At 36.6% G+C, this 26740-nt stretch overlaps 2 protein-coding genes and 1 long non-coding RNA gene across 6 annotated transcripts in view; 2 read left to right on the plus strand and 1 right to left on the minus strand.

Annotated features, from left to right (window-relative positions):
- Positions 1–13610, plus strand: part of Hacd4 (3-hydroxyacyl-CoA dehydratase 4) — a 31638-nt gene extending 18028 nt beyond the window's left edge. Inside the window, exons 5-7 of one of the 2 annotated variants that reach the window (XM_042692897.1) lie at positions 4606–4712; positions 8283–8408; positions 13286–13610. In XM_042692897.1, coding sequence (XP_042548831.1) covers positions 4606–4712; positions 8283–8408; positions 13286–13377 — 325 coding nt within the window. In that variant the 3' untranslated portion in view covers positions 13378–13610. The remainder of the gene's footprint in view (positions 1–4605; positions 4713–8282; positions 8409–13285) is intronic. The other variant, XM_042692899.1, reaches the window with a different exon arrangement.
- Positions 13611–16551: 2941 nt separating this feature from the next.
- The window catches only part of Focad (focadhesin), a 264104-nt gene continuing 253915 nt past the window's right edge, over positions 16552–26740 (minus strand). For all 3 annotated transcript variants that reach the window (XM_042692885.1, XM_042692886.1, XM_042692887.1), the window contains 5 exons: positions 24303–24480; positions 22687–22784; positions 20311–20562; positions 18337–18412; positions 16552–16932 (listed from right to left, as the gene is read on the minus strand). In XM_042692885.1, coding sequence (XP_042548819.1) covers positions 16859–16932; positions 18337–18412; positions 20311–20562; positions 22687–22784; positions 24303–24480 — 678 coding nt within the window. In that variant the 3' untranslated portion in view covers positions 16552–16858. The remainder of the gene's footprint in view (positions 16933–18336; positions 18413–20310; positions 20563–22686; positions 22785–24302; positions 24481–26740) is intronic.
- Positions 23601–26260, plus strand: LOC122118934. The gene is made up of 3 exons (XR_006149479.1): positions 23601–23768; positions 24607–24715; positions 26240–26260. It is a non-coding gene; the product is annotated as an uncharacterized LOC122118934 (long non-coding RNA).

The raw sequence follows: 26740 nt of genomic DNA on the forward strand, positions 1-26740 counted from the left end.
GAAATTGCAGAAGACACTAGGAAATGGAAAGACCTCCCATACTCCTGGATAGGCCGACTTAATATAGTAAAGATGGTAATACTTCCCAAACTAATATACAAATTCAATGCAATTCCTATTAAAATCCCAATGACGTACATCACTGAAATACAGAAAACAGTCCAAAAATTTATATGGAACAAAAAAGACCTAGAATAGCTAAAACAATTCTAGGGGATAAAGACAATATGGGAGGGCTATCCATGCCGAACTTCAAACTCTATTACAGAGCTATAATAACAAAGACAGCATGGTACTGGCACAAAAACAGACCCGAAGACCAATGGAACAGAATAGAAGATCCAGAAATAAATCCACAGGCCTACAGCCAGCTGATATTCGACAAAGGAGCCAAAGACGTACAATGGAAGAAACATAGCCTCTTCAACCGCTGGTGCTGGGAAAACTGGGCAGCCACATGCAGAAAACTAAAAGTGGACCCCAGCCTATCACCATGCACCAACATCAACTCAAAATGGATTAAAGACCTTAACATTAAACCTGAATCTCTGAAACTACTGCAGGACAGAGTAGGAGAGACACTTGAACTAATAGGCACAGGAAGGAACTTCCTGAACAGAGTCCCAGGGTCACAATAAGTTGGAGAGAGACTCGACAAATGGGACTACCTTAAAATAAAAAGCTTCTGCATAGCTAAATCTATCGCAACTAAGCTAGAAAGACAACCAACTAATTGGGAAAAAATATTTACCAGCAATATATCAGACAAGGGATTAACATCCTGTATATACAGGGAACTCAAGAAACTAATCCCTCCCAAACCTAACAAACCAATTACTAAATGGGCAAGGGAACTAAAGAGGGACTTCTCAAATGAAGAAATAAAAATGGCAAAGAAACACATGAGGAAATGTTCATCATCCCTGGTGGTGAAGGAAATGCAAATAAAGACAACCCTGAGATACCACCTTACCCCAGTCAGAATGTCCCACATCCACAAATCAGCCAACGACAAATGCTGGAGGGGATGTGGAGAAAGAGGAACCCTATTATACTGCTGGTGGGAATGTACACTTATACAACCACTTTGGAAAGCAGTCTGGAGGGTCCTTAGAAAGCTAAAGATTGACCTCCCTTACAACCCAGTCATACCACTTCTAGGCATCTACCCTGAACAACAGGAACCAATATACAAGGACACGTGCACCTCCATGTTTATTGCAGCACTGTTCGCAATAGCTAGGATATGGAAACAACCTAGGTGCCCCACCACAGATGAATGGATCCAAAAATTGTGGTATCTATACACAATGGAATATTATGCAGCCATTAGAAATGACAAAATAATGGCATTTGCAGGGAAATGGATGGAGCTAGAAGGAATCATGTTGAGCGAGGTAAGCCAAGAACGAAGAGACAAACGGTACATGGTCTCCCTGATAAGTGGATGCTAAATCCAAAATGTTAGGTGATACGACAAAACTAACAGGACTTAAGAAACAAAGAACTCCTGCTCATCTGGTTGAACCACTACTAAATATCCCCATGCTGCTGATCACAAATATGGTATATAACATGTGAGCACTGTTATATATTACAGACTGTGATAGACAGTTTGCTCCAGGAAAGTTAGAATGAACTTGTGACTTTGAAATTATGTAATCACTTAATCACAATCAAAAAAAAAAAAAAAAAAAGAACCTCGGGGAAGGGAGGGAGAGAGGGGATGGTAGGGGGAAAACAATGGAGGGGGTAACAATGTTCAAGAGGAAGTGTACTCGTTACCTCACTCATGTAACTGTAACCCTCTGTATAGTATCTTTACAATAAAGAAAAAAAAATACAACAGTTTTGAGCTGGGTGTTGGTGGCTCATACCTGTAATCCTAGTTACTCAGGAGGCTGAGATCTGAGGATTGTGGTTCAAAGCCAGCCCAGGAAGGAAAGTCTATGAGATTCTTATCTCAAGTTAACCACCAGAAAACCAGAAGTAGCACTGTGGCTCAAGTAGTGGAGCGCTAGCCTTGAGCTGAAGAACCCAGGGACAGCGCCTAAGCCCAGAGTTCAAGCCCTATGACTGACAAAAAGAAAAAAGAAAAAAAGAAAAGTACAACAGTTTTACTGATATAATTTACATTTTAAAATGTAAAATTTTTGTGTTTTATATATTCAGAGAACAACCATTACCTGTTTTTGTCACCCTTAAAAGAAAGTGCATACCCATTAGCAGCCACTCAGCATTTCCCTCCTTCCCCCAACTCCTGCTGCCAAACATATGGTGTCTGTACGGATTTTTACCATTTTGGAATATTTCAAATAAATGGGATCATCTGATATGTGATCTCTCATGACTGGCTCTTTTACTCGGCATATATTTTCAAGGTTTGTTCAGTATTGTAGCATGTTTCAGTATTTCATTTGTGACTGAATAATATTTTATTATATTGCTGTAACACTTTGTTCCTCAGCTGATGGATAGTTATTTATACCCCTGATGATAGGACTATGGTTATGAACATCCATGCAGAAGCTTTTTGTATGTACATGTATTTTCATTTCTTTTAAACCTAGTATTAAAATTCTTGGGCTCCTGTTTTTCAAATTATTTTTCTTCTGTACAATGGGAGGTGTAATTATCTTCTCAACCCTTCTCTAGAATTACTGAAAAAAAATAGAAAATAGAATTTCCTTAACCCATCAGAGGCATCTGTGAAAAGCTGATAATATGACAGTAATCAAAATGATTCTTTTCTCCTAAGATAAGGAACAAGGCAAAGATGTTCACTCTTTCTATTTCTACTCAGAATTATACTGGAAATGCATATAGGCATCCAGATTGTGACAAAAGAAGTAAAACTCTCTACCAGCAAGCAAAATGATTTTATACTTAAAAAGTAAATATTCTACAACTTTAATGAGGTTGTAGAATACAAGATCACTTTTAAAAAATCAGTTGTATTTCTATACATTTGCAAAGAACTATCTAAAAGGAAATTAAGAAAATAATTGTTTATTATCACACCCCAAGAACAATATACTTAGAAATATTTTGACCCAAAGATGTGAATAACTTTTATAATAGAAATTACAAAACTTATAAAATAGTTAAAGATCCTAACAAATGTAAAGACTTCCCACACTGATTGAGGACTTAGTATTATTAAGGTGATAATACTCTGAAATTGAGCTATAGATTTAGTGAAATGCCTATTAGAATCCCAGCTGGCTTCCATGAAGAAACTGAAAACTCACATCAAAACTCAAGGTACTCAGAAGAGTCAGAACAATCTTGGTAAGACTGGTAGAGGACTCATACTTCTCAATTTCAAAACTTCCTACAAAAGCAATAATAATCATGAGTGTGGATCATAATTTAACTAATAGTCCAAAGATAAACATTTATTTGGACATTAACTTTTGAGAAAATAATAGTTGCCAATTTTTATGGCTTTGGATTAGGTAATATATTCTTAGCCACGATACCAAAACCACAAGCACTAAAAGAAACGTAGCTAAATTAGACTTCATCTAAAGTATCTTTCAACATATGTGAAAAAGCTCTTACTCTCTTTTGTCTTTCTAATAAAAGGAGAGAGAAAAACAAGATCATTTTTACTTAAGTTAGTAAAAATGAAAAAGTTAACTAATGCACCACATATATAATATGCAGTTAGTATATATTATATTCAGTGGTACACCAATATAGTAACAGTTTTGGAAGAATACATAAGGAACTGGCATTGACCCCTGTCTCTGAGGAGTAGAATTAGGTTGTTATATTTACTTTTCTCCAGGCATCTTTTCAAGGTTTGAGTAGTTGTTGTCTTGTTTTACTATGTAAACATACTGTCCATACACAGCGTTCTCAAAGTACAGTTTGCAGCCATGGTATCAGTCTCACTTGGAGCGTATTAGTAATAAAAATTCTCAGCACAGCATCAAGCTCACTGAATCAAACTTCTGGGGGTGAGAGTTCCCAAAGTTAAAGCTGTTTGTGCTGTAACAAGCTATCTGTGTGATTCTGATGTGTGCTCAGCCTAAGGACTCTCTCCTACTCAAATAAAAGACATAGATACTTTGTCTACCAATTTGTACTGGTTGACATAAAGCTACCTACTAACCCCATCCCATCTTCCAAAGTCAGTTCTTCTAATTAATCACACAAATTGGTACAACAGCTAAAAAAGGGATGGCAAGAAAGAATTTAGAAGTCATATTTCTAGAAATTCATTGCTAAAATATTTACAAGTAGGTTTGTATTTCAAAAAGAAATTTAGTTATTCCTGCATAAAATGTGCTTGGCTTCTTAATGAAATGCAAGTCACTAAGAGAACTTGTAAGGACAATCTTTTGGGAGCAGGTCAGAGTTACAATTTTGCTCTGTTCAGTTGTATAATCATCTATGATTCACCTCATGGGATAAGCCAGAGAGTAACGTGGTTTCCTCTGTGCAACAATTTTACCTCTTCTCTTGCTTAAATTATATGAAATAAAGCATGTAACTCATGTATTTCCAGATTTACTTTTATATAGTAATATGTTTTTGTCTTTTCCTATTTCTCAGACATCCAAAGCAAATGTTTATAAATGTCCTATCTCCTTCCAGGTACACTTACAGCATGTTATCAGTCATAGGAACATCTTATGCTGTCTTGACATGGCTCAGTCAAACACTGTGGATGCCAATTTACCCTCTGTGTGTTCTTGCTGAAGGTAAGAATGCTGTGTCATATTCCTGACTAACAAAAGCCATTTAGTTATAATAAGCTGTTAATGTTTTTTGATGATTAAACAGCTACTTTTTTCACTTACTATATCTTTCCTGGCCTATTTCCTCTTGCTGCAAATAAGGAAAGCATTGAAAAGCAAAGTTGAAAAGGAAAGCAGTTCTGCACAATAGACAAAATATTAGATAAGAAATGAGGATATCAGAATTCTGATGCTTGACTTCATTAATTTATGAATTTTGGGTAACTTCATATCTGAGTCTGTTTACTCACCAAAGAGGGATTTAATATTTAGAGATTCTATGTTTTTATTAAAATGCATAGAAACTTGGTTCTGTCTGACTAGGATCTCCTTCTCACTTACCATCTCCTATGCTTCCTACCTCTACCAAATGATAAATTAGATCGACTCTGATTTGTCACTTTCAGAGGGAGGAAGCTTTCTCTGACTTCTCAAAAAAATTAATTCTGTCTGGAACAGCATCATGGATTACTATTTTATAAGTCCTATCTCAACTGTAAGTAGACACATGTATGGTTTTTTGGTTATGTCCATTTTCATGACTAGATTTTAAGCTTTATGAGGGTATAAGAGTATGTTTCTTTACTTCTTTCCTTTCTCTTATACATCAGTACATATGCTCAATAAAACCCAGATGCCTTACTGACTGTGATTTGAAGTATGTTAATTACCTCTTAAGTAGAAATCCAGGGCTTAAAATTAAGTAATTGAAATCATTACTTTCAAAGGACTTGACGATTCATGGAGAATATATGCTTCCTTCTGGAGTGGCTTTAGCAGAACATAGGTAACTTGGTAGAAGTCATAATTAAAGATATTGAAATGTAAGTCACAGAATAATAAAAAGCATGCTAGTATAACTGAGGGATACATAAGGAAACATATAAATGATGTTAGCATTGCCAATAATCATAAAATACATAAAGATGCATATAAAATAAAAAAAAAACCAAATGTGTTTTATCTACTAACAACCAGAGAAAAGAAGCTTAATTTACAATAAATCATGTTAGTCAGAGTTTTAAATCTTATTTTGTTTTCAAAATAATTATTCAATTTGGGGGCAGGATAACGTAGGAAACCTAGAGAATAACCTTCTGAAAACAAAAAGAAATTGTTCATTCTTTTATTTATTTATTTTTTTTGTGAAAATACTGTACAGAGAGGTTACAATTACATGGGCAAGATAGTGAGTACATTTCTTATCAAGCATTGTAGCCTCCTCCTTTGTTTCCCTTTCCCATCCTTTCCCATCCTCCCCCTGCCCCCCACCCAGAAATTGTTCATTCTTTAAAAATGAAATTGATCACTCAAAAAAACATGTATAAATTTTATACCATTGTATCATATGAAAATGTGACAATGTATAAAGGAAAATGTGTTGGCAAATGATACAAATTCAGTTAGAATTTATTGATGAAGACATTTTTGCGATCTATTATACTACATAATAATATATTACATATGCTATACTGACTAGTAAATAAGGTGTAGTTCAAAATAGCTAACAGAGTAACTTTCAAATGTCTCACCACAAAAAAGTAAGAGATGTGTTGGGAGCCAGTGCTCATGCCTATAATCCTTGCTACTTAAGTATGTATCAGGAGAGTCATAGCTTGAGGTTGGCCTTGGCAAAAAGCTCATCTGAACAGAAAAGGCATAGTGGTTCACTTTGCATCCCAACTATGGCACAAAGAATAAAATAGAAGTATTTTGGCCCAGGTGGTCCAGGCAAAAGTGGGACTCTTATCTTAACAATAAACAAGGCAGGAGGGATGAAGGTATAGCTCCAGAGAGCTAGCCTTGTAAGCCCTGGGTTCAGACCCCAGGACCACCTCCCTCCCCCAAAAAAGTTTTGTGAAGAAATGTTAGTTTAATTATTGTGCATCATTGTATGTAAATATTCAAACTTCACATTGTGTCCCATAAATGTATACATTATGGTTTGTTGATTAAAATTGTACTTATAAATTTTATAAAGATTATATAAAGGAACGGATAAAATTAGTGCTGATTCCCTTCCTAAAAACAATGTTGAAAAAGTACAAAGGAGACCTTTCTGTTCTTGTTATTTCATTAATCTAAACTTCTGTCTAGTAAAGTATGGATTTGTATGGTTTTCATATTTATATTTCATTAAGTTCATAAATTCATTCTTGTTATTACAAAGTAAAGTATGTACAGAGTCTTTCTAGCCTACATGACAAAATGTCAATAATTCTGGGTGATAGAATATTTGACCTTTTATTTCTATTACTTAAATGTCTAAGAGCATAAAAATATGGAGTTAAGAAAACCCACTTAATGTGTGTGTGTTTGTGTGTGTGTGTATGTGTGTGTGTGGCAGTCTTGGGGATTGAATTTAAGGTTTGGGTGCTGTTCCTGAGGTTTTTTTTGGTCAAGGATATAACTATCATTTGAACCACAGCTCCATTTCTTGCTTTTTGGTTGTTCATTGGAGATAACAGTCTCATAGATTTTCCTACCTGGGATGACTTCAAACTGTGATCCTCAGATCTCAGCCTACTGAGTAGCTAGAATTATAGGTATTATAGAATTATAGAGTCATTGGTGCCCAGCTTCCACTTAACTTTTGATAGCTCCAATAATAACATTTCATTTAAATAACTGTTTTCCATTGGACAAATGTATGACTAAAACAAAGTTCATATAAGTCACCAAAATCAACAAATTAAATGGTAAAATGTTAGAGACTTAGGTGCAGCCCTTATTAATCTTAGATGTCAGTTTTGTTCAAACTGTAAATCCTGCCTAGTGGCACTCATACCCAGCCAGGTTCTAACAGTTTTTAGAACTGATTTGTAATAATTTTAGACTCACAATAAATTATAAAACAGTAATCATTCTTCTGTATCATTTACCCAAATTATCCTAAAAATAACTTTTAGGAAATGCCACCAAAGAAATCTACCCATGGGATATGGTTTTGTGGAACCTGCATCTTTCTGTCTGACATGAACTTCTCCCTCAGCATTTTTCATGGAGTCACTGAGCATTTTTGTTTTGTACTTCTGGAGCTAAGGAAGAGGAAGAGTTTCCAAGGCTAGTTAGGTTGAGAAAATGTTGACCAATACTGGTGTTTCTTCCTTGCAGAATTTGGAATATATAATGTGATGAACATGTGTTATGCAACTGTAAGAGAAGAACATATGCAGCATTTTCCATATTTTTTGCTTGTTACCACTTTTTGTGGCGAAGGGGGTTGTGTGTGGCAAAGGGGACAGATGTATTTCGGTTATCATTTTAAGAAGCAATGGAAAGTCTTTCCATGTCAGCATGATAATGTATACAAAGAACAAAAATTCAGTCAGTCACACCACTGGAAAAGCATCACCAACTTAGTCATTTAGCAGATTTCGATGTCAAAAAAGCAGCTTTCACTAAAGGAGTCAGCAATCATCACAAACCTGTCACTGTCAACCTCAAAATATTCTTCATTATGGAGACAGGTCTATACATCCTTGTGACAAGTTAAGGAGAGAAGTCCTTATGATACTTTCTTTCTTTAAACAGCATTTGCCATCTATCAGTCACTACCATATTTTGAATCATTCAGCACTTACTCTGCCAAGCTGCCCTTTGACTTATCCATCTACTTCCCATATGTGCTGAAGCTGTATCTCATGATGCTCTTCATAGGTGAGTGGTTGGCTTGTTTTTACATTGTTCCTATTCTTTGGGTCCATACTGCCATCTACCTTGATAAGACAGGTTGGTAAACCTTGGGAAAGAAAAATAGAAAGCCTGACACGATGACTAGACTGCCATTAAAGCACCTGGAAGTTCTAATGCATTTGCCCACTATTAACAAGATCAAATATATCACTATTTTAAAGTAAGAATGAGAACAGTTTTACTAGCAGAAAAATAACTGTATTATGTATGAAATACAGAGATCTTGACCCTAGACACTGCTATGGACAGACAAAACAAACGAACAAACAAATGTCAAATAGGAATGGCTATTTCTGTGTTTTTATGTTTTGTTTCCTGTTTGGCCTCTTATGCTAGTATTTCCTAGCAGGCAAATAGAGTAGGGCTAAAGAATCAATTAAAACTGTATGAAGCTGAATGCTAGTGATTGATACTTATAATGCTAGCTATTCAGGAGGCTAAGAGCTGAAGGATCGCAGTTGAAAGCCATCTGTGGCAGAAAAGTCTGTGAGACTCTTATCTCTAAAATAACCAGTAAGAAGCAGGGCTGGAATGGCTCGAGTGATAGAGCACCAGCTGAGTGAGCAAGCTGAGTACACATGAGGACCTCAGTTCTAATCCCGGTACTCCTCCCTCCCCGTCACAAAAACTAGTGGAATGAAAATTTAGAAAACCCAGGCAGGTGTATAGCTGCATTTTTAAGTGTGTATGTGTGTGTGTGAATACTGGAAATCAGCAGAGAGAAATGGGAACCTTGGAAGGCTCAGAGACCCAGGACAATAGAATACCAGAAACAAAATATTCAGGTACTTGGCACCCAGGCTTCATAGCTGGAGGGAAGGAAGACTCTCCATTTATAGGGTAAAAGTCGAAGAGAGTCACAGCAAATTCTGTCAGTGTGCATGCAGACAATCCTCACCACTGAGTGATTCAGTCTTTACAGGCTTGAAGCCCAGTTGGACAAGTAATCTGAAGTCTCACCTTGCTTTGGAAAGGATGTTACAATCACCTCTCAGTAAACCCCTTGGAGTGCTTAAAGTCAGGAGCCACATAGAGAAGGCCTGTTTTCTGAATTCAGACTGAGCTAGTGATCAGAAGCCCCTTCATATTCTTGCCTCTGGGACCTCATAGACATTCTAGTGCACTGGCCTACCAGAGGGCCGCCTCACAAACCAAACAGAATTGAAAGTGGGGGAAGGCAGTAGGGTGGCTCGAAATCAAACCTGTTAGGTTTTGTCTTCTGGGATGAGGGAGCTGGCTCATTCCAAGAAGATTCATGTAAGTGCCAGGAAGGAGTAATCAACTCTATTGTTTCTACCATCTCTCCCCACAGGGTTATGCATGGCTGCCTGCCATTAACAGGGTAAGGAAAGAATTAGGTGGTTCCACTGCTGCTTTGCCCAGACAGACGTGTAGGGGCAGCTTTCAGCAATTCTGGGGGCTTCAGTTGCTACTCTAGCCTCCAAGAAATCCCAGAGAAAAACTGCCAGATGCTAGGCACATGCTGTTCTCACTAGCTCCAACAAGCCTATCCGCTGAAGGAGTCAAGAAAGAGAAAAACCTTGGCCCTTACCCCTGGTGTGTGAACAGTCAAGGAAGACTACAGGAGGATTTTGCCTTATCTACCATTACTCATCTCTACTTGCTCCCTGATGGGCATTACAAATGAAAGAACAACATTGGCTGTTGCCTACTCCATCCTCAAGTGCACAAGGCTAATAGGGTGCAGTATAAGTAACCTGCCACTGGACAGGAACTCCCAGTAGCACCAAAGGGTCACCCCAATTCCTGCAGTTCCTACTGCTTTCTGCTCCACACTTCATCTGACCATGCACTACTGTCAGGACCAGATTTGCGTGCCATAGTGGGGATGCCGTGGTTTCTGGTACTGCCTCTCCCCATGAAGCACCTGGGTCCATACCACTATCTGGATGGAGGAAGAGTACTTTAGGCTCTTTTTTTTTTTTTTTTTTTTTTTGGGTCAGTTGTAGGGCTTGAATTCTGGGCCTGGGTGCTGTGCCTGAGCTCTTAGTTCAAGGCGAGCACCCTGCCTCTTGAGCTATAACACCACTTCTGGTTTTCTGGTGCTTAATTGGAAATAAGAGCCTAATGGACTCTCCTGCCTCAGCTGGCTTTGAACCATGATCCTCAGATCTCAGTCTCTTGATTAGCTAGGATTACAGGTGTAAGCCATTGGTGCCTGGCTTTCAGGCTCCTTATGACTACTGCTGCAGCCAGTGCTGGAGACCCTTCAAGTGATGCAGCTACCATCAACCTACCCTGAAGAAATCCCCATCACTTGACAGAGGCCAACACATCCACTGTACGCATGCAATGTGTAGCCTACCACACCTGCCTAAATTGCTAACGGGTCCCTCCCAACTCTTACAATGGTTCTCTTAAATTCTGACAAGGTATACATTGTGCTCATACTCATAAATCAGAGCTAAAGAAGCTAAAGAGAACATATAGTACATATCCAGTTGGAAAAAAAGTTAACGTCACATGGCAAACTTTGGCAAGACACATTTACAGGAGATAGTTTCTTACTATGAAGATCATTCCATAAATGTAGAAGAGATAGTCATATCCATGAGGTAGATAATAATATAATAACTCAAGTAATATAGGAACACAAGAAAATAGGGAAAAAAGGAAGAAAAGGAAAGTAGTATGACATGTTTAAAGGATCACAACTCTCTAGCATCAGTTTCCAGTGAATGAAAAATCATTCAGAAGAATGATTTTTAAAATCTCAGAAATCTAAGGGTATATAGATAACTGGAATTAGAAAGACAATGCAGAAAATAAAAATCTAAAAAAGAAAAGATTTTGAAAATGAACCAAACAGAAATCGTGGATATCAACAGTTCAATAATTTAAATAAAATTTAATCTGAAAGCCTCAACAACAGACAAGATGAAGTAGAAGAAAGAATATCTAAGTCTAAAGATGGGTCTGTTGAAACTTCCCATTCAGACAGAATAAGACAAGACAGAATAAAGAACGCATGCAAAATCTTTGGGAATTGTTAAAACATTTTCATCAGTGAACTATCAGAAGGCAAGGAACTTAAACACACACACACACACACACACACACACACACACACAACAGAAGTGCAGAAAATCCATGATTTTTTTTTCTTTTGCTGGTTGTGGGGCTTGCACTTGGCATAGGGGCACTGCTCCTGAGTCTGTTTGTGCTCAAGGCTAATGCTCTACCACTTGAGCCACAGCATCACCTCTGTTCCTTGATTTTAGGAATGGCATAGACATCTATATACACAAGGTTTATAGAACCCCCAAAAGATAAATCTTCACAACAACATATTAAAGTTACACTGTTAAAAGTACAGGACAAAGAAATAATTTTAAAATACTCTAAGAGAAAATCCTAAGTCATATTTAAGGGCCACTTCACCAGACTAAAAGCAGATTTCTCAGAAGAAACCAGTGTCCATTCACATCACTCTTATTCGATATAGTATCAGTAGCTGCACACAGAAAAATTAGACAAGACAAAGAAATAAAGGGGTGGACCATATCCCCCTTGTTCCATCCTTACCCGTCAACTATCATCCTTCACAAAATCACTAGGATTTATGATTCTACTTGAAGGTAAAATTCAGGTAACTTAGCTGGGCACCGGTGGCTCATGCCTGTAATCCTAGCTACTCAGGAGGCTGAGATCTGAGGATTGTGGTTCAAAGCCAGTCGGGGAAGGAAAGTCCATGAGACTCTTATCTCCAATTAAAAAAAAAAAACAAAACACTACAAAACTGGAACTGGCACTGTGGCTCAAGCAATAGAGCGCTGGCCTTGAGCTGAAGAGCGCAGGGACAGTGCCCAAGCCCAGAGTTCAAGCCCCAGGACTGACCAAAAAAAAAAAAAAAAAAATTCAGGTAACCTTTCGTTTTAAGTTTCCACATATAAGAGAGATCATACAATATGCTGTATGTACACATGGGCATAGCACATTGAATCCTACAATATGTGTAATTAATACATATTAACAAAAATTAAAAAGTAAGAAGAATGCATCCACAGAAAACCTAAGATTAAAGAGTAAAGCTGTGTTGGCAAAGATAAAAAAAATTTAAGCCAAGCACAGTGACTCATGGTTATAATTCCAACTGCTTGGTAGATGGATATAACAGAATTGTGGTTCAAGGCTAGCCCCCGCAAAAAGTGAACAAGACCTTATCTCAAACAACAAGCTTGAGTATGGTGGTTCACCCTGTAATTCTAGGTATGTGGGAGGCAGAGGTAGAAGGATCATGGCCTGAAAAGAATGATACTCTATCTGAAAAAATAAAGTAAAAAGGATCGGGAAGAATGGCTCAAATGGAAGAACACTTGCCTAGCAAAGACAAAGTCCTGAATTTAAACTGAAGTACTATAAAATGTTTAATTAAATGTTCCGTGTAGGATAATTTTAAAATATTACATTTGAAAAATTAAATAGATGATTTTCTAATAAATTGGCAGAAAGACCTCTATAATTTAATTTTATTCCTGCTCTCACCTTCACAAATCCTCAAGATAATGATTATCTCTAAGATGCAACAGATTTCAAACATAAGAACAACACATACAGAATAAAAACCAAGTGTGAAACGTTAGAGGTGGTGAAGCAGTTACCACAAAGAAACCAAAAAATTCCTGTATTAAGCTTAGGATAAACGAGTTTGATTTACTTCCCTTTCTGGATACAATCTGGTCAGTTCTTTGGGTCTCTCTTGTCAATGTCCCATCTTTAGAATTCTGGCAGCACTCTGACTACTTTATAGAATTATTTCTCCCCCAGGGATATGCTTAACTCAACCTTACTTATTGTTGCCACTTTCTTCTCCACTTTAGGTATGTATTTTACCTACAATCATCTTTACTCAGAAAGAAGAGATATCCTTAGAGTCTTTTCCATTAAAAAGAAGATACGATACACAGCATAGTTATGTGATGGAAGAAAGGAGATTTGTGGATTCAGCTGCAACAAATGCATCATGGGAAATACTGTGGTGGGAAAATATCTAGTACTTGACAAAAAGTGATGACATGGGTTAATTGTACATATCACCCAATCCCCTTAACCAGTATGGCAGCAGTCAAGTCTCTCATCATATTTTCAAAACATTCTGTATAATGTTCATCACCTAAGCTGTGGATTTTCTACAAGTTACACTTACATTGTGTGAAGTTTGATTATTTTTCCTGTAAGGTCAATGAGAAATAGAATATACTGGAATAAATTTAATTAAATTGAGAAGCAAAACTTGAACAACCAAATGGCATGAATTGCATTTTACTAGTGAGCTTCCAGACTGCGAGATAGGAGGGTAGCATTTTAGAATATATTCTGCAGTTGTCTATAATATCATATTTTATAAATTGTCTTTATACCCCAAGCTAATAATATTAAAGATTAAATATACTTAGAAAATTCAACAGCTTTCCAAGCCCTAGGTCTAAACTTAAGTTGCTAAATAACAAAACCGTGTGGCTTAAACAGAAATTTATTTCATAAAGTTCTGGAGGTTGGAAATTCCAAAATCAAGATGTTAGGCCAATTCTATTCCTTTTCATTTGCAGAGTGAAAGACCATCTCTCATGCTTCTTCTTAACAATGGCACCAGCTAATCCCACTCATGATAGCGGGATTTAATTACCTCCCAGTCACTCTTGCCAAATATATTACATTGAAGGAGTAGGTCTTAACACATGAATTTAGGGGAAAGCTAGGCATCAGTGGCTTCCCCGCCTGTCATCCTAGCTACTCAGGAGGCTGAGATCTGAGGAATGAAGTTCAAATCCAGCCCAGGTAGGAAAGTCTGTAAGACTCATATTTCCAATTAATCACCAAAAAACCAGAAGTGGAGCTGTGGCTCAAGGAACAGAGCACTAGCCTTGAACAAAAAAGCCCAAAGTCAGAGCCCAAGTCCTGAGTATAAGCCCCAGGACCAGTACAAAAAAAAAAAAATGGGAGGAGGGAGACACATATTCAGCTTTTAGGACTATCTGGCTCCACAAAGTTAATATTCTTTTCATGGGTAAAATATATGTATTCTAGACCCTCCACACCCCCACCCCTGCAACGTCAGAACTTGTTCTTGTATCAACTAAAATATTTGAAGCTTCATCTATGTATCATTTATATCCCATATAGCTGAGAGTCCATCATCACGAGATGGAATTCTTTCCTCGCTGTGTGTTAAATCAAATATGCTATGTGCTTCCAAATATCATGATTAAGATAAACATAAGGCAGCTATTCACATTTCAAAAGGGAACGACAGTTCTCTAGCACATCCCAAAACATCAGGGCAAAGTCCTTAAGATCTTAAGGGTCAGGAACAGCAGAAGTAGCCAAGTCAGAGTTCTTATCCCCATGTCTGTTCAGAGAGGTCAGGCCCATTAACTTTGAATGGACCATCCTATGGTTGCAGTCAGAACATTTGGCCTTTTGAAACCAAGGAGCTAAATGCCTCTTTTGCAGGAACTTATATTTGAATCACCTTTAGGATCATTCTTCCTTGTCTTTGAAGAATAGTAAAGCTTTACACCCAAATAACTCAGGGCCCCATCCTGAAAAATCTGTTCCCTTCATTCTTTTCATTTCAAATTAGCAGTGTTCTTAATGGAGCAACAATTAGACCTGCAGTTCACACTGAAATATCCATATTGAATTGTCTGTTCACTACACTTTAGAGTTCTTTTCAGGACATGATTTCACTTTTTTTTTTTAAAGTATTCACAGGCTGAAAATTTTCCAAACATTTCTGTTCTGGTTCTTGCTTTTGGCTAAAATATTCTGTCTTCTATATTGTTCTTCTTCTCATATTTACTCCTCCAATATGACTTAACTCCTCCAACACTTTGCTTAGAAATCTCAGCTACATATCCAATTTTATTACCCAAGACTTTTGCTTTCCATATAATGATAGATGATAGACACAATTAAGCCAAGTTGTTTATCATTTTCTAATAGACATCCTTTCAGTCTTCAAGAACATTTCCCTACTTCCATCTGAGATGTCATCAGGATAATCTTAACTATCCTTATTATTTATACCACTGCTTATGATTATTTCTTATATAGTTCCTAAGAAGACAGAAGCTTCCTCTCTAGTCTCTCCTCTTCTTTCTCATATCTTAAAAAATTGCTAAAAGTTAATACTGGCGTTTCCTACCATGTATCTCAGAACTCTAACAACTTCTACAAGCTGCTTCTACATTTTTATATTGGTTATAGCAGTACCTCATATATTGTTGTCAATGGCACTCTTAGCTTGGACTCTTATAAAACATATTGTAAACTGAGTGAGTCAGACAACAGAAATAGGTTTTTCACAATTTCTAGGGGCTCGGGAAAAAACAGATGTGAGGATCCATGTAATTTTTTAGTTCTTGGTGAAGTTCCAAGATAACAACCGAGTCTCCTTTGTGCTCTGCACATAAGATGCCTTGCTGTATCCTCACATGATGGAAAAGAAATCATCTCTCCCAAGTCTCTTCTAATAAATTCCCTAATCCCATTCATGAGGGTACCACCCTCATACTTACTTCCCAAAAACCAGATATCCACATACTATCACTTCAAGAGAAGCTAGCTTCTAGCAATTAACTGCAAAAAAAATTTTAGATAACAACCTCTTAGTTACCATGGAACCATTATATTGCAAATAAAACACAAAGAAGTTTTTAGATATTTACATGGATCTTCACATCTGTTCCAAATGTACACTTTTCAAATCAAGAGTGAGTGTGTTTGGATACTTCTGAGAGACATAACACAGCTTTAACTCCACATATTAATTTGTTAGTATATCCCCACAAGCTATTTATCTTGGCAACTTATATTTTCAAAAACTAACAGAAAAGGGCTTGTAAGGGAAATTTCCTTTTGTATATAGTTAGGAACATCTGGCCTCAAACAGTACAGACTTCTAATTTTACAGACCAAATGGAAATATCTTGAGGGAATAATTTCTTACCTGAAGTTATACGGGCAACCAAGTGGAAGGGACATTATTATTGGGATATACGTAAGATTACTGTCACCATTACAATTTGCTTTGTAAGCAAACTCAGCTCCAACATTATTAAAGCAAATAAAAGTCACATGCACAAAGTTTACAAGATAATTTTACTAGAGTTTAAGTAAGAGAAGTTTCCACAAAGAACATCTTCATATTGAACTCTGGCCAAATCAGCAATATTCATGCTCCTATTTCAGTCTCACGTGGCCTGGGTACCAAAGGAATTCACGTTCTCCTGGCCAAGCATGTGTCAAGCTGTCAGTAATATGGCCACCTTCTCATGACCCTTAACTGTAAGGATCAATGTGTCACCAATCTCAGATGTGAATTCTGAAAAATGTCTATTTCTTTGGTTTGCTGCATTAACTGAAAATGCTGTTGACTACTGTAAAACTGTTTACCATCCATATGCTCTGGACCACACGGCTTTCTTCTTAAACTCTGGGAGAACTCTTAAGGATAGCAGGGTGGCTAAGGAGACAAAAAGAGAGAGAGAGAACACTTGCATTTGGTATAGCTCCACTTGAAAAGGTCATTTTGATCAAAAAGGTGAGAATTCCCATCAAGTCTTGGCAAATTGTTAAGGCAGAAAACCATTTTAAAGGTTGAGGGAAAGTTTTTTAGTTACTGTATATTCAGTTGATAATGAAATTTACAAAGATGACTTGGAAACTGATTTCTGAGAAGCTTAATGATGTTCCTTTTCTTGATGTGAGTGCTAATTACATGTGTGTTCTTTATAAAAAATCTACTTCATATAAAATTTACTTAATTTATTCTTCATAAGTGTTATCTCCATTAGATGCTTACTTAATGCTAAAAATATAAAACCCACAATCATATGAAAGTTGAGCTCTTATGTTCAAAAGAATAGTTATGACCATAGTAAATTATATTTGGACATGTACACATCAATTGTTTCTGCTCTGTCACGAGTCTCTTGGGGATCAATTTAAAGATGACAAATTCTGAGTAATTCTTATTATATATCTTATTTTATTCTTATATGTAATTATATATTATATATAATATACATTATATATTCTTATTTTATTATATATAATTATATGTTATATGTAATATATACATTATTATATATGTATCTTATATATCATTTTGAAATATACTACAAATATATGTACAATGTAGGAATGTGAAGGAATGTATATAAACCAGGTTACACAACTATGGTGACTCTAATAGTAAGCTCATGAAAATATAATCAAATACATGCTTCATTGGACTGTTTAACACTTTGGTTTCAGTTATTAACTTTGTATCATAGAAACCAATGGTATTATGGGTCCAGGACTATTAATTACTTCAAACTCTCACAGACAAATGAACAGAGTCAGCAAGTCTCTGGAGATGGAGCAATTAAAAATATATCAGATCACAGTCTAGATTTTTAGTGAAGTTCTGTGTTCTATTAGAATCATGTGGGACACTATTTCAACATCCACAGGTTTCCTTTGGGGTTGGAAGAAGGATCACAACTCACAAATTCTTGTTTGGCAAATAGAAAGCCCAGATAAATTATCACAGAAGAGACCAACAGATATGACATAGTCAGTGCAATATCGTATGGCAAATCCAAGTCATCAGCAGCAGCTACTGGCTCCAAATCCCCAAGTCCCAAGACACAGATGAAAGTACAAGCTGAAAGTTAGATTTATCTAAAAGTTAAATTTACAAGTACTGGAACATTTTTAGAATCCAGTTTCTGGCTCAAAATGCTACATTAGTGATCACACCCGATTATTGAGGTACACAAAGAAGAGATTTTTCATAAACCAATATCATAATATGCTGTTCTGTATACTAGACAAGAGTTGATGCTTTTCATCTACATGGATATAATCTTGAGTGTAATACCTTTCAAAAGATCCTTGGACTTTGCTGAGAGGGCTTCTTTAGGACTTTCTATGATGCTGAATAGCCAGTCAATGAACTAGAATGAAAAAGAACAGTGTCAGTGAACAGAATGCTATTATCACCATGAGATCAGTCAGTCCCCCAGGCCAGCACACTTGAGGGAAAGTGCAATATGTAGGCAACTCTTGCCTAGGCTGAAGGAGTAGAAATGAGACATGGACCAAGAACAAAATATGGGTTTTAGACAGAGGTTTAAGAAGATAAGATATGGAGGCCATGAACATTATCTGCTATCATTCAGAGAAGCCTAGATCTGCTAATAACTACCCAAGTCTATTCCCAGGGTCAGGAGTTGAGCCCAGCTACTCCTGGCTGCAAAGTGATGTGCTTTCTTTGCATCATGTACATTTCCACTATTTCTATATGCATTTGCCCTGTATGCATTAGGCTGGCACCAAACAGAAACCTATCAGATATAAGCTCTTATTACTGAAATGAAATCTATTTCTGTAAATGAGAACAAGTTGTGCCCAAATTAATATGAAAAGAAGGAAGTTGAAATGCAAGAGAAAGAGCATAAAATATTGTCGGTAAAGCCAAGCATGTTAACTGTGAATAAATCCTAAAAATGAGATAAAAGCTCATAGTATTCATGAGTTTGAATGATTTCCCAGGATGCAACCCAAATTGTTTTCAAATTAGATACAGGATAATGTCATTGATGACTAAATGTTACTAATCTTTCACTACAGATTTCAACTTCAGATATGTGAAGCTGGATTAAGGAAAGAAAAAGAAAATAATTCTAACTCCTGCTTTAATTCAATTTTTCTCTTGTATTTCTTTCCTTTTCTCAATTTGGTTTTTATAATATTCTAACAGAAGCAAATAAACCAAGCATCCGAATATATAATCAAAGCAAGATGTCTGCCCTGTAGTCCAAAGTGAACACTGTCTTGATCCAGAAATAACAAAATGGGAGACCACATGTAAATTTATTTTGATTAAAAATAGAACATAAAGTAAGAAAGTTAAGAAAGTACTACGAATGCTTATCTGATCTAAGGGGAAACAACATTTTAGTTGAGAAACTTAGGAGAATTATGCATAAACAAACTCTGGGTTCACTGCTCAGAAATGTTTTAAAAGATTAATGTTCAGATTTCAAATATAAGCAACAAAGTTAGTTGTAAGCTTTTAACTTCATATAAAATCCAGTTTTGATTAAATGAGATTCAAAAAAGAATCTTCCAACCAACTATATTAATGATAGGTCAAGGACAGGGAGCACAGAATTTTCACATGTTCTGCCAACAGATCAGGGACGTTGGTATTTAAAACCAAAAGGTGAATCCTACAACTTGGGTGTTTCTCAGAGAAGGGGTGATAGCAAAACTATATTTGACATCTCCCTCAGGCCAAGGTCATGACAGTACTTGCAGTGAGTGTGTAGCATAGAATAAGCGATGGGCAACCTTAACTACTCTGCAAGAAAACAGATGTTCCAGCCCTACATTCCCCCTGGGAAGAGTCCCCTGAGTCAGCTCAGACATTACTGATCACTTCCCTTCCTTGCTCTTCACAACTGTATCCTGCTTACCTGCTTACTTACCATGCTTGAATCTTGAATGTACCTTCCTTCTTGTCCTCACTTTAAGATTCTCACCTGAAATTTACTACTCCTTCTTCTTGAAGATCAGAGTACATGTGCCTCCAAAAAAATGAATGAAAGTATAGATTTTTCTTTCCAGCCTAACCCCCAACTGTAAGCAAGTTGTTGCTATTGTGATTGCTGTTGTTCAAAATCAGCAGTTACCTGGGCTGTCTCTGCATCCTGCTGAGATCTGGGGCTACATAGGGAAGCCTGTGGTGTGATTCAAGTTTTACTGAACTATCACTTCAATCCTACAGCAGGAACTTCTAGAGACAAAAGCCTGCCTGCCCACCAGCTAAGCAGGTGGCTACCAGGCTCACCTTCTGGGTCTGTTCCTTCCATGGCTCTTTCTGCAGCAGCAGCAGCATGCTATTGGGAAGGAGAGTGAGAGCCTCCTGCAGAGTGACCCTGTGCATTGGACTCCTGCCAAGGAAGCTTGATGCTGGCCCAGCTGGGCCATTCTCCTGATGCCATGGCAACCAACTGGCAGTAAGACCAAGGAGGAGTGGAGCATCATGGTCTGCCCAAGCCACCACTGCTGCAGCAAATATTAACAACAAGAAGTCCAAAGCCTACAATAAAGACAGAAGAGGTCATATGTTTTAACAATTCAAAGGAACATGTCCACATACCTGAACCCTATCATAATACAAAGTTATCTTCCCTTTCACCTACTTCTCCTTCTCTGTGTCCCTACCCCATAAGAAAACTGAACTGGACAGCAAACTTAATTTCCATACATAATGAAAACACCTTTTAGAGCTGATTTTTAGTCCTATTTTGTGAAGACAGAAGGTTCAACAGTTTTATTTTTGTTCTAACATTTTAGGAGAAACACAATTCCTGATCACACAAATATCCAAACACTCCTTTGTTTTTGGTGTTTTTAAATAATTAAAATATTAAGAGGTATATTTAAAAATATTATCTGATTTTGTTTTTGAACAAGAAGTCTCAATATATTTGGAAAATCTAGAGTCCATTCAGATCATATAATAATGTAAACTCATAAAGAGTTAGACATTGAAAATAAGTGTACCTCCGAATTATTGAATTACTTTCACTAAAATACTTCTTCCTTCAATTTTAATTTTCTTGGGGGTTTTAATTTTTTGTAAAAATACAAAGCAAATTAATAAAAACTTAAGGGGTCAGAAGAGGACAGATTATGATAGCTCAGAAAAACCCTAAAAGGTCCACAGCCTCATAAAATTTCTAATTTAATAACTAAACTTTCAAAAAACTAAAAAAGATACTCTTGAAAAACTAGGCAGAATTGCAAAGAACACCCCAGTTTATGCAAATTTTACTCACTCTTGAAGCATTACTACAGAGAAAATTCTTCTATTAAAAATATGTTGGAAATGAACTTTACAACTTGGGGGAGACACTGAGGGGAGAGAAAGTAGGAGAAAGCTGAGGGAGGGGTATGACAAGAAATGTACTCACAATCTTACGTATATAACTATAACCTCTCTGTACATCACCTTGACAATAAATTTTTTTAAAAAGATGAAAAAATACACAGCACCTAAATTAAGAAAAGAATGGAAAAGAGCTATTTTCATTTTATGTATTTATCTTTTTCTTTTAAAAATCACCCACTGCAAGAAGTTTTTACTTTCCAAGGGTCATAGTTCATACTGCAACTGTGATGAACACTTCCCTCAAATACATGTGTGCATGAAGTACTGGCACATATACAGATAATTTGCATACATTTCAGGAATCTCCTTCACATTAGGCATTTTTAGTGCCCTATGGATTCTGTACATCATATTTAAAAAATAATCTATTAAAAATATTTCTCATAGTACAATCCTGGGTGTTTCTAAGAAGGGTAAGAATAGAAGTTTCCTTGTGACACCAGAGAGTATTACCAGTTTTTCTCAAATGTGAAAGGAAGAAACTGGAAACTGATCGTTCATGCCTGCAATCCTAGCTCCTCAGGAGACTGAGATCCAGAGGTTTGAGGTTTGAAGTCAACCCAGGAAGAAAAGTTCTAAAGACCTATTAAAAATGACCAGCAGATAACTGACCAGAGTTGTGGTTCAAGTAAGAGAATGCCAGCTGAGTGAGCAAGCACAATGTCTTTAGCTGAAACCCCAGTGCTGGAAGGAAGCAAGGAAGGAAGCAAGGGAGGAAAGAAGGAAGGAAGGAAGGAAGGAAGGAAGGAAGGAAGGAAGGAAGGAAGGAAGGAACGAAGGAACGAAGGAACGAAGGATCGAAGGAAGAGGGAGAGAGGCAGGGAGGAAGAGAAAGAATAAAAAAAGAAAGTGAGGAAGAGAGGAAGAAAGTAGGGAGAAAAAGAAAAGCTTCAAGTAGTGTGCTACAGTTTGGGTCTTGAATATCCTTTACAAGCCCATGTGTTACAGACTTAGCCTCCAGGGTGGTACTATTGAAAGGCAGTGGAACCTTTAGGCAGAAGAACCTAATGGGAGGTCTTTGGGTCCTTGTGGGTGTGCTCTTGAAGGGGGTTGTGGGACTCTGACTCCTTCATCTTCCCCTCTTTAGTGTACTGGCAATGCAGTGAGCAGCTTTGCTCCCTAAAGTGTGTTCCTTCTTCCATGTACTGCTTCACCCCAGGCCCAAAGAAATGAGGTCCACTGGTTGTAAACTAAAACAGTGAGCCAAAGTAACCTTTATCTCTTTGTGAGTTGATTAAGGAAGCTACAAGCAACTCCTGTAGATTGTACCTCATCAAGAGCCACATTGTGAATAGATGTTGACTGGTAAGCAATATTTCGGATATAACCCATCAGTTCCAAGAGCCACTCCATTCTCTTCAACACTCCTGAAACAAAGAAGACATTTCTTACTACCCAATGATTTTCCTTTGGAATGTAGAAGAGCTCAGTAATGACCGTCATAACTAACACAGGACACCTGGTAAGGATTCTACTAAACAATCTAAATTCTTTCTGCAATCCTTAAGAATTGTCAATGCTTGGAGAGAGTTGACACTATTCATAGCTAGAAACAGTATTTTGGTCTTTATTTTCAAAGGTAAATTTATCCTTCAAATTTTCCTGCTTACTAGAGCTAAATTATATTTATTAGAATTTTTCTCAATATTAAGCACACTAGGAAAAGTCCAGCAAGCCAATTATTCAGTAATATTGAAGCTTGAGTAATTAGTTGTTACTTAAGTGTTCCCAATTTATGCCAAATGGTAAGAATAGACGTATCCCAAAGTCATAAAAAAGTAAACCAGCCACTGAGAGAACAAATGAACGCATAAATACTGATTTTTATCCTTTGTAAAAGAAAAAAATGAGGATTCTCAGCAAAGTGAAAGCTATTTAGGAAGGTTTTTAAAAACTAAGAGGAAAATGAGAATTTTATTTCAGAATTTCATATTAGAGACAAAGGCAATATCAAGTGATTAACTTATAAATATCTTTATGCTTAATTGGAAATAGCTACTAGATTTTTCAAGCACACTTTTGTTTCAAATAAAACTAAATAAAGATTCATGTTTTTAAATGACAAGTTCACTTTTCAGCATGTAGACACTAAGCAGATACAAGGAAATAGTCTCAATTGCTGAGGAGGATGAATGGAATTTTCCAATACAGTCTTACTGAGTAATTACTACAATGATGTTTGTCTATTTTTCATCAAAGCCATAAGGACAACTTACCTAGGATCCCAATGACTTCCCTGCCACATCTGACCCATAAAGCCAGGGGCCACTCAGAATGTGGATTCAGTGTTGAGAAATAATAAGCACTGGTAAAAAAAGATCAAACGGGCCATAGAGGAACTGTGCTTTCAGGTGACTATTCAAGTGTAATGTCTAAAATGGTCTAAAAGTTGTACCTTGTGACTGATTAAGTTGAGGCTTGAAAATTAGTGTGGCCAGGTTTTAGTATTTTTACTCAAGAGGTTTTCTACAGAATAACTATTCGATTTTTTTCTGTTTGCTTATTAAATAACCACACACACACACACACACACACAAACCATTTAATTGGGAATGAGGTATTTTAGGCAGTATCAAACTACACCTTGTGTGTTTGAGAAACTAAGTTAAACTGACAAGAGCAACCTGGTGTGCTTATTTGTATCCTTGAAGGACTAGAGAGCTAAGTACAAAATACAAACCCTCAACAGGATTTATTTCTATATCCAAGAAGTGAATGTTTTGAGCTATAGCTGCTCATTTTTGCCTAAGGCATTCTTTGTTCCTGGCTAGAAGTCAGAAAAGCACTGAACTAACTTTTAAACTAGCTGAGAAGACAACTGCAAGTTAAAAGGGCCAGCAGGCAGATCTTTTTCTGTCCTTGTGGTTTACCCCAGCTAGCCTCACCTGTGTTGGCATGGCTCACAATCCGTGCATGGTACAAGCTATGCAGAATCATCCAGGCAAGTATTTCTCTGTTGTGCTGCTGCACAGTGACACTGAGCATATCAGTTATACTCATCAAGGGGAATCGTCCTTGAGAAACCAAGTACAGCTTGATGAAGGCAGCCTTTTCCACATTATTCTGCAAAAAAGAAATTGTTCAGCCATTATGAAATGGAGTAGCTACAAAGCCTCCAGGTAAGGGCAAAACAAAAAGGGTGAGCCTGATGGTATTGTTCCACATGCTAATGCTATTCCTTTCCTGCAGCAGAGATCTATCTGCGTGTCTGCTATATTAAAATGCACACACAGTAGAGGGTCCAAATGTCACCTACTGTTTCTTCAAGAAAGTCATGAATGAGTTTGGAGGTTAACAGGTTCATATGCACAGATAATAATAAGAGGATAACTATTCTAATACAGTACTTGTCATAGGTCAAACACCATTCTAAGTACTTAACATGTATCAGTTCAGCAGCTTTCAAAATGTGATTGCACAGACCTCTGGAAATCCCAAGGCTACTGAAGAAGTTCTACAAGGTCAAACTTTTTTTTTTAATAATTGCACCAAAGTATACTAGTGTTCATTGTATTATTCATTGCCAGTGATTACAAGTTTTTAAAAAATGCCAGGTTTGTTTAAAATTGCCTTGTAAATACTAAAAAATTATTAGTGTCATTAAACCTTGGCCCTTGAGTGTATAACTTTTTTATATCCTGTTCCAAACTGGGAAATACATGTAGGGATTTTGGCTGTCTCAAGAAGAAACACTTATCATTGTTGGGAGCTAATTAGCTACCCTTCTTACTTGAAAGAACAATAGACAAATTGTGATTTTTTTTTTAAACTGGCTATTTAACAGACTGCTTTATTAAAATATGAAGGAAATGAGCCAAGCCAGTTCAAGGAAAATGCCTGACAGTATTTGTTCCCAATGATAAAAAATGAGCTTTATAGTGAAAAATTAGAATTTTAGAATTTTTTGATTGAAAATTTTTCAATATGCAGAATGCTTTTCTGGGGAGTAATAAAATTATGATGCTTTGATACTGTAAAATGAAATGTCTCTACTTCAAAATTCAGTGATCCAACCTTTTCCAATAACCAATGTATGACATTAGAAAATCATGAGTACAAGACCTGAAGCCCAAGACCAACTAAGGGGTTATAATAAAATTATATGCATTTCACTGAAATGGTTGGATTATACAATACCTTTAAGAAACTACCAGTTGTTGAGTTTTGGTGCAGAATACCCGTAATTAATGAAAAAGACTATGAACACATTCTTCCTCTTTCCACCTACTTATTGGTGAGGTTGAAATTTCTTTACATGCTTTATAAAAACAATTTCACACTACATTGAATGAAAACTCCCATAAAAATTCAGCTGTTTTCTAACCCAGATTTAAATAGATTTACAAAAATGTTAATAATGCCACTTTTCTCACTATTTTGTGTATGTGTTAAAAAATATATTTTAGCATTTTTTCTAATTTTAACTCCCGTTAATGTGAATATCAGTGGATTTAATCCATATTAAGTCAGAGTTCTTTGAGGTTCTCAATAGTTTCAAAGGAACTAAGATTTTTTTTTTAAACCAATGCATTTGTGAATTTCTATGTTATGAATTCATACACCTGGGGCTGGGAAGGTGGCTTAGTAGTAGAGTGCTTGCCTTGCATGCATGAAGCCCTGGGTTTGATTCCTCAGCACCACATAAACAGACAATGCCGAAAGTGGTGTTGTGACTCAAGTGGTAGAGTGCTAGCCTTGAGCTGAAGAGCTGAGGGCCGGACCCAGGCCCCCAGAGTTTAGGCCCCATGACCAGCAAAAAAAAAAAAAAAAGAATTCATACGCCAACCCTCTGCAACCATTCATTATTATTATCCTTTTACAGGTGAAGAAATTGAAGAACAGAGTCTAAATAACTTTCTGGCACACATGAGAAGTAATGTTGTAAGAACTGGAACCTAGGGTCTGTGCTTTTTGCTACCACTAAACTCTTACTTATATTCCTGCCCAAAACAAATAAAAGCTTTGACTAACTTAATAAAGGAGGCTAACACTTTTGATGACATCAGAATACTGTTTAGCATGTGCTAGTGACAATTTTTTAATAACCTGGGTGAGTAGCACTGTGACCTTTTGCTCTTGATACCAAGAAGTAAATTATATACTTTATTTCATTACATTACATTACATGGTGTATTAATAAAATATAGTTACTTATTTGAATGCACTAATTACCATAATAAATAATTAGTGAGTCGTTGCCCTGGGCCAGGCACTATTCCAAGTACTTACTATAGAACAAGTCATTTAACTCTCAAAACATTCCTAAGAGGTAGACGCTATTATCTTCATTTTATTGGAGGAGAAACTAAGGGAGAAAGAAATT

This window comes from Dipodomys spectabilis, unplaced genomic scaffold, assembly GCF_019054845.1.
Source record: "Dipodomys spectabilis isolate Male_0828 unplaced genomic scaffold, ASM1905484v1 ptg000158l, whole genome shotgun sequence".
Classification (NCBI taxonomy): Eukaryota; Metazoa; Chordata; class Mammalia; order Rodentia; family Heteromyidae; genus Dipodomys; species Dipodomys spectabilis.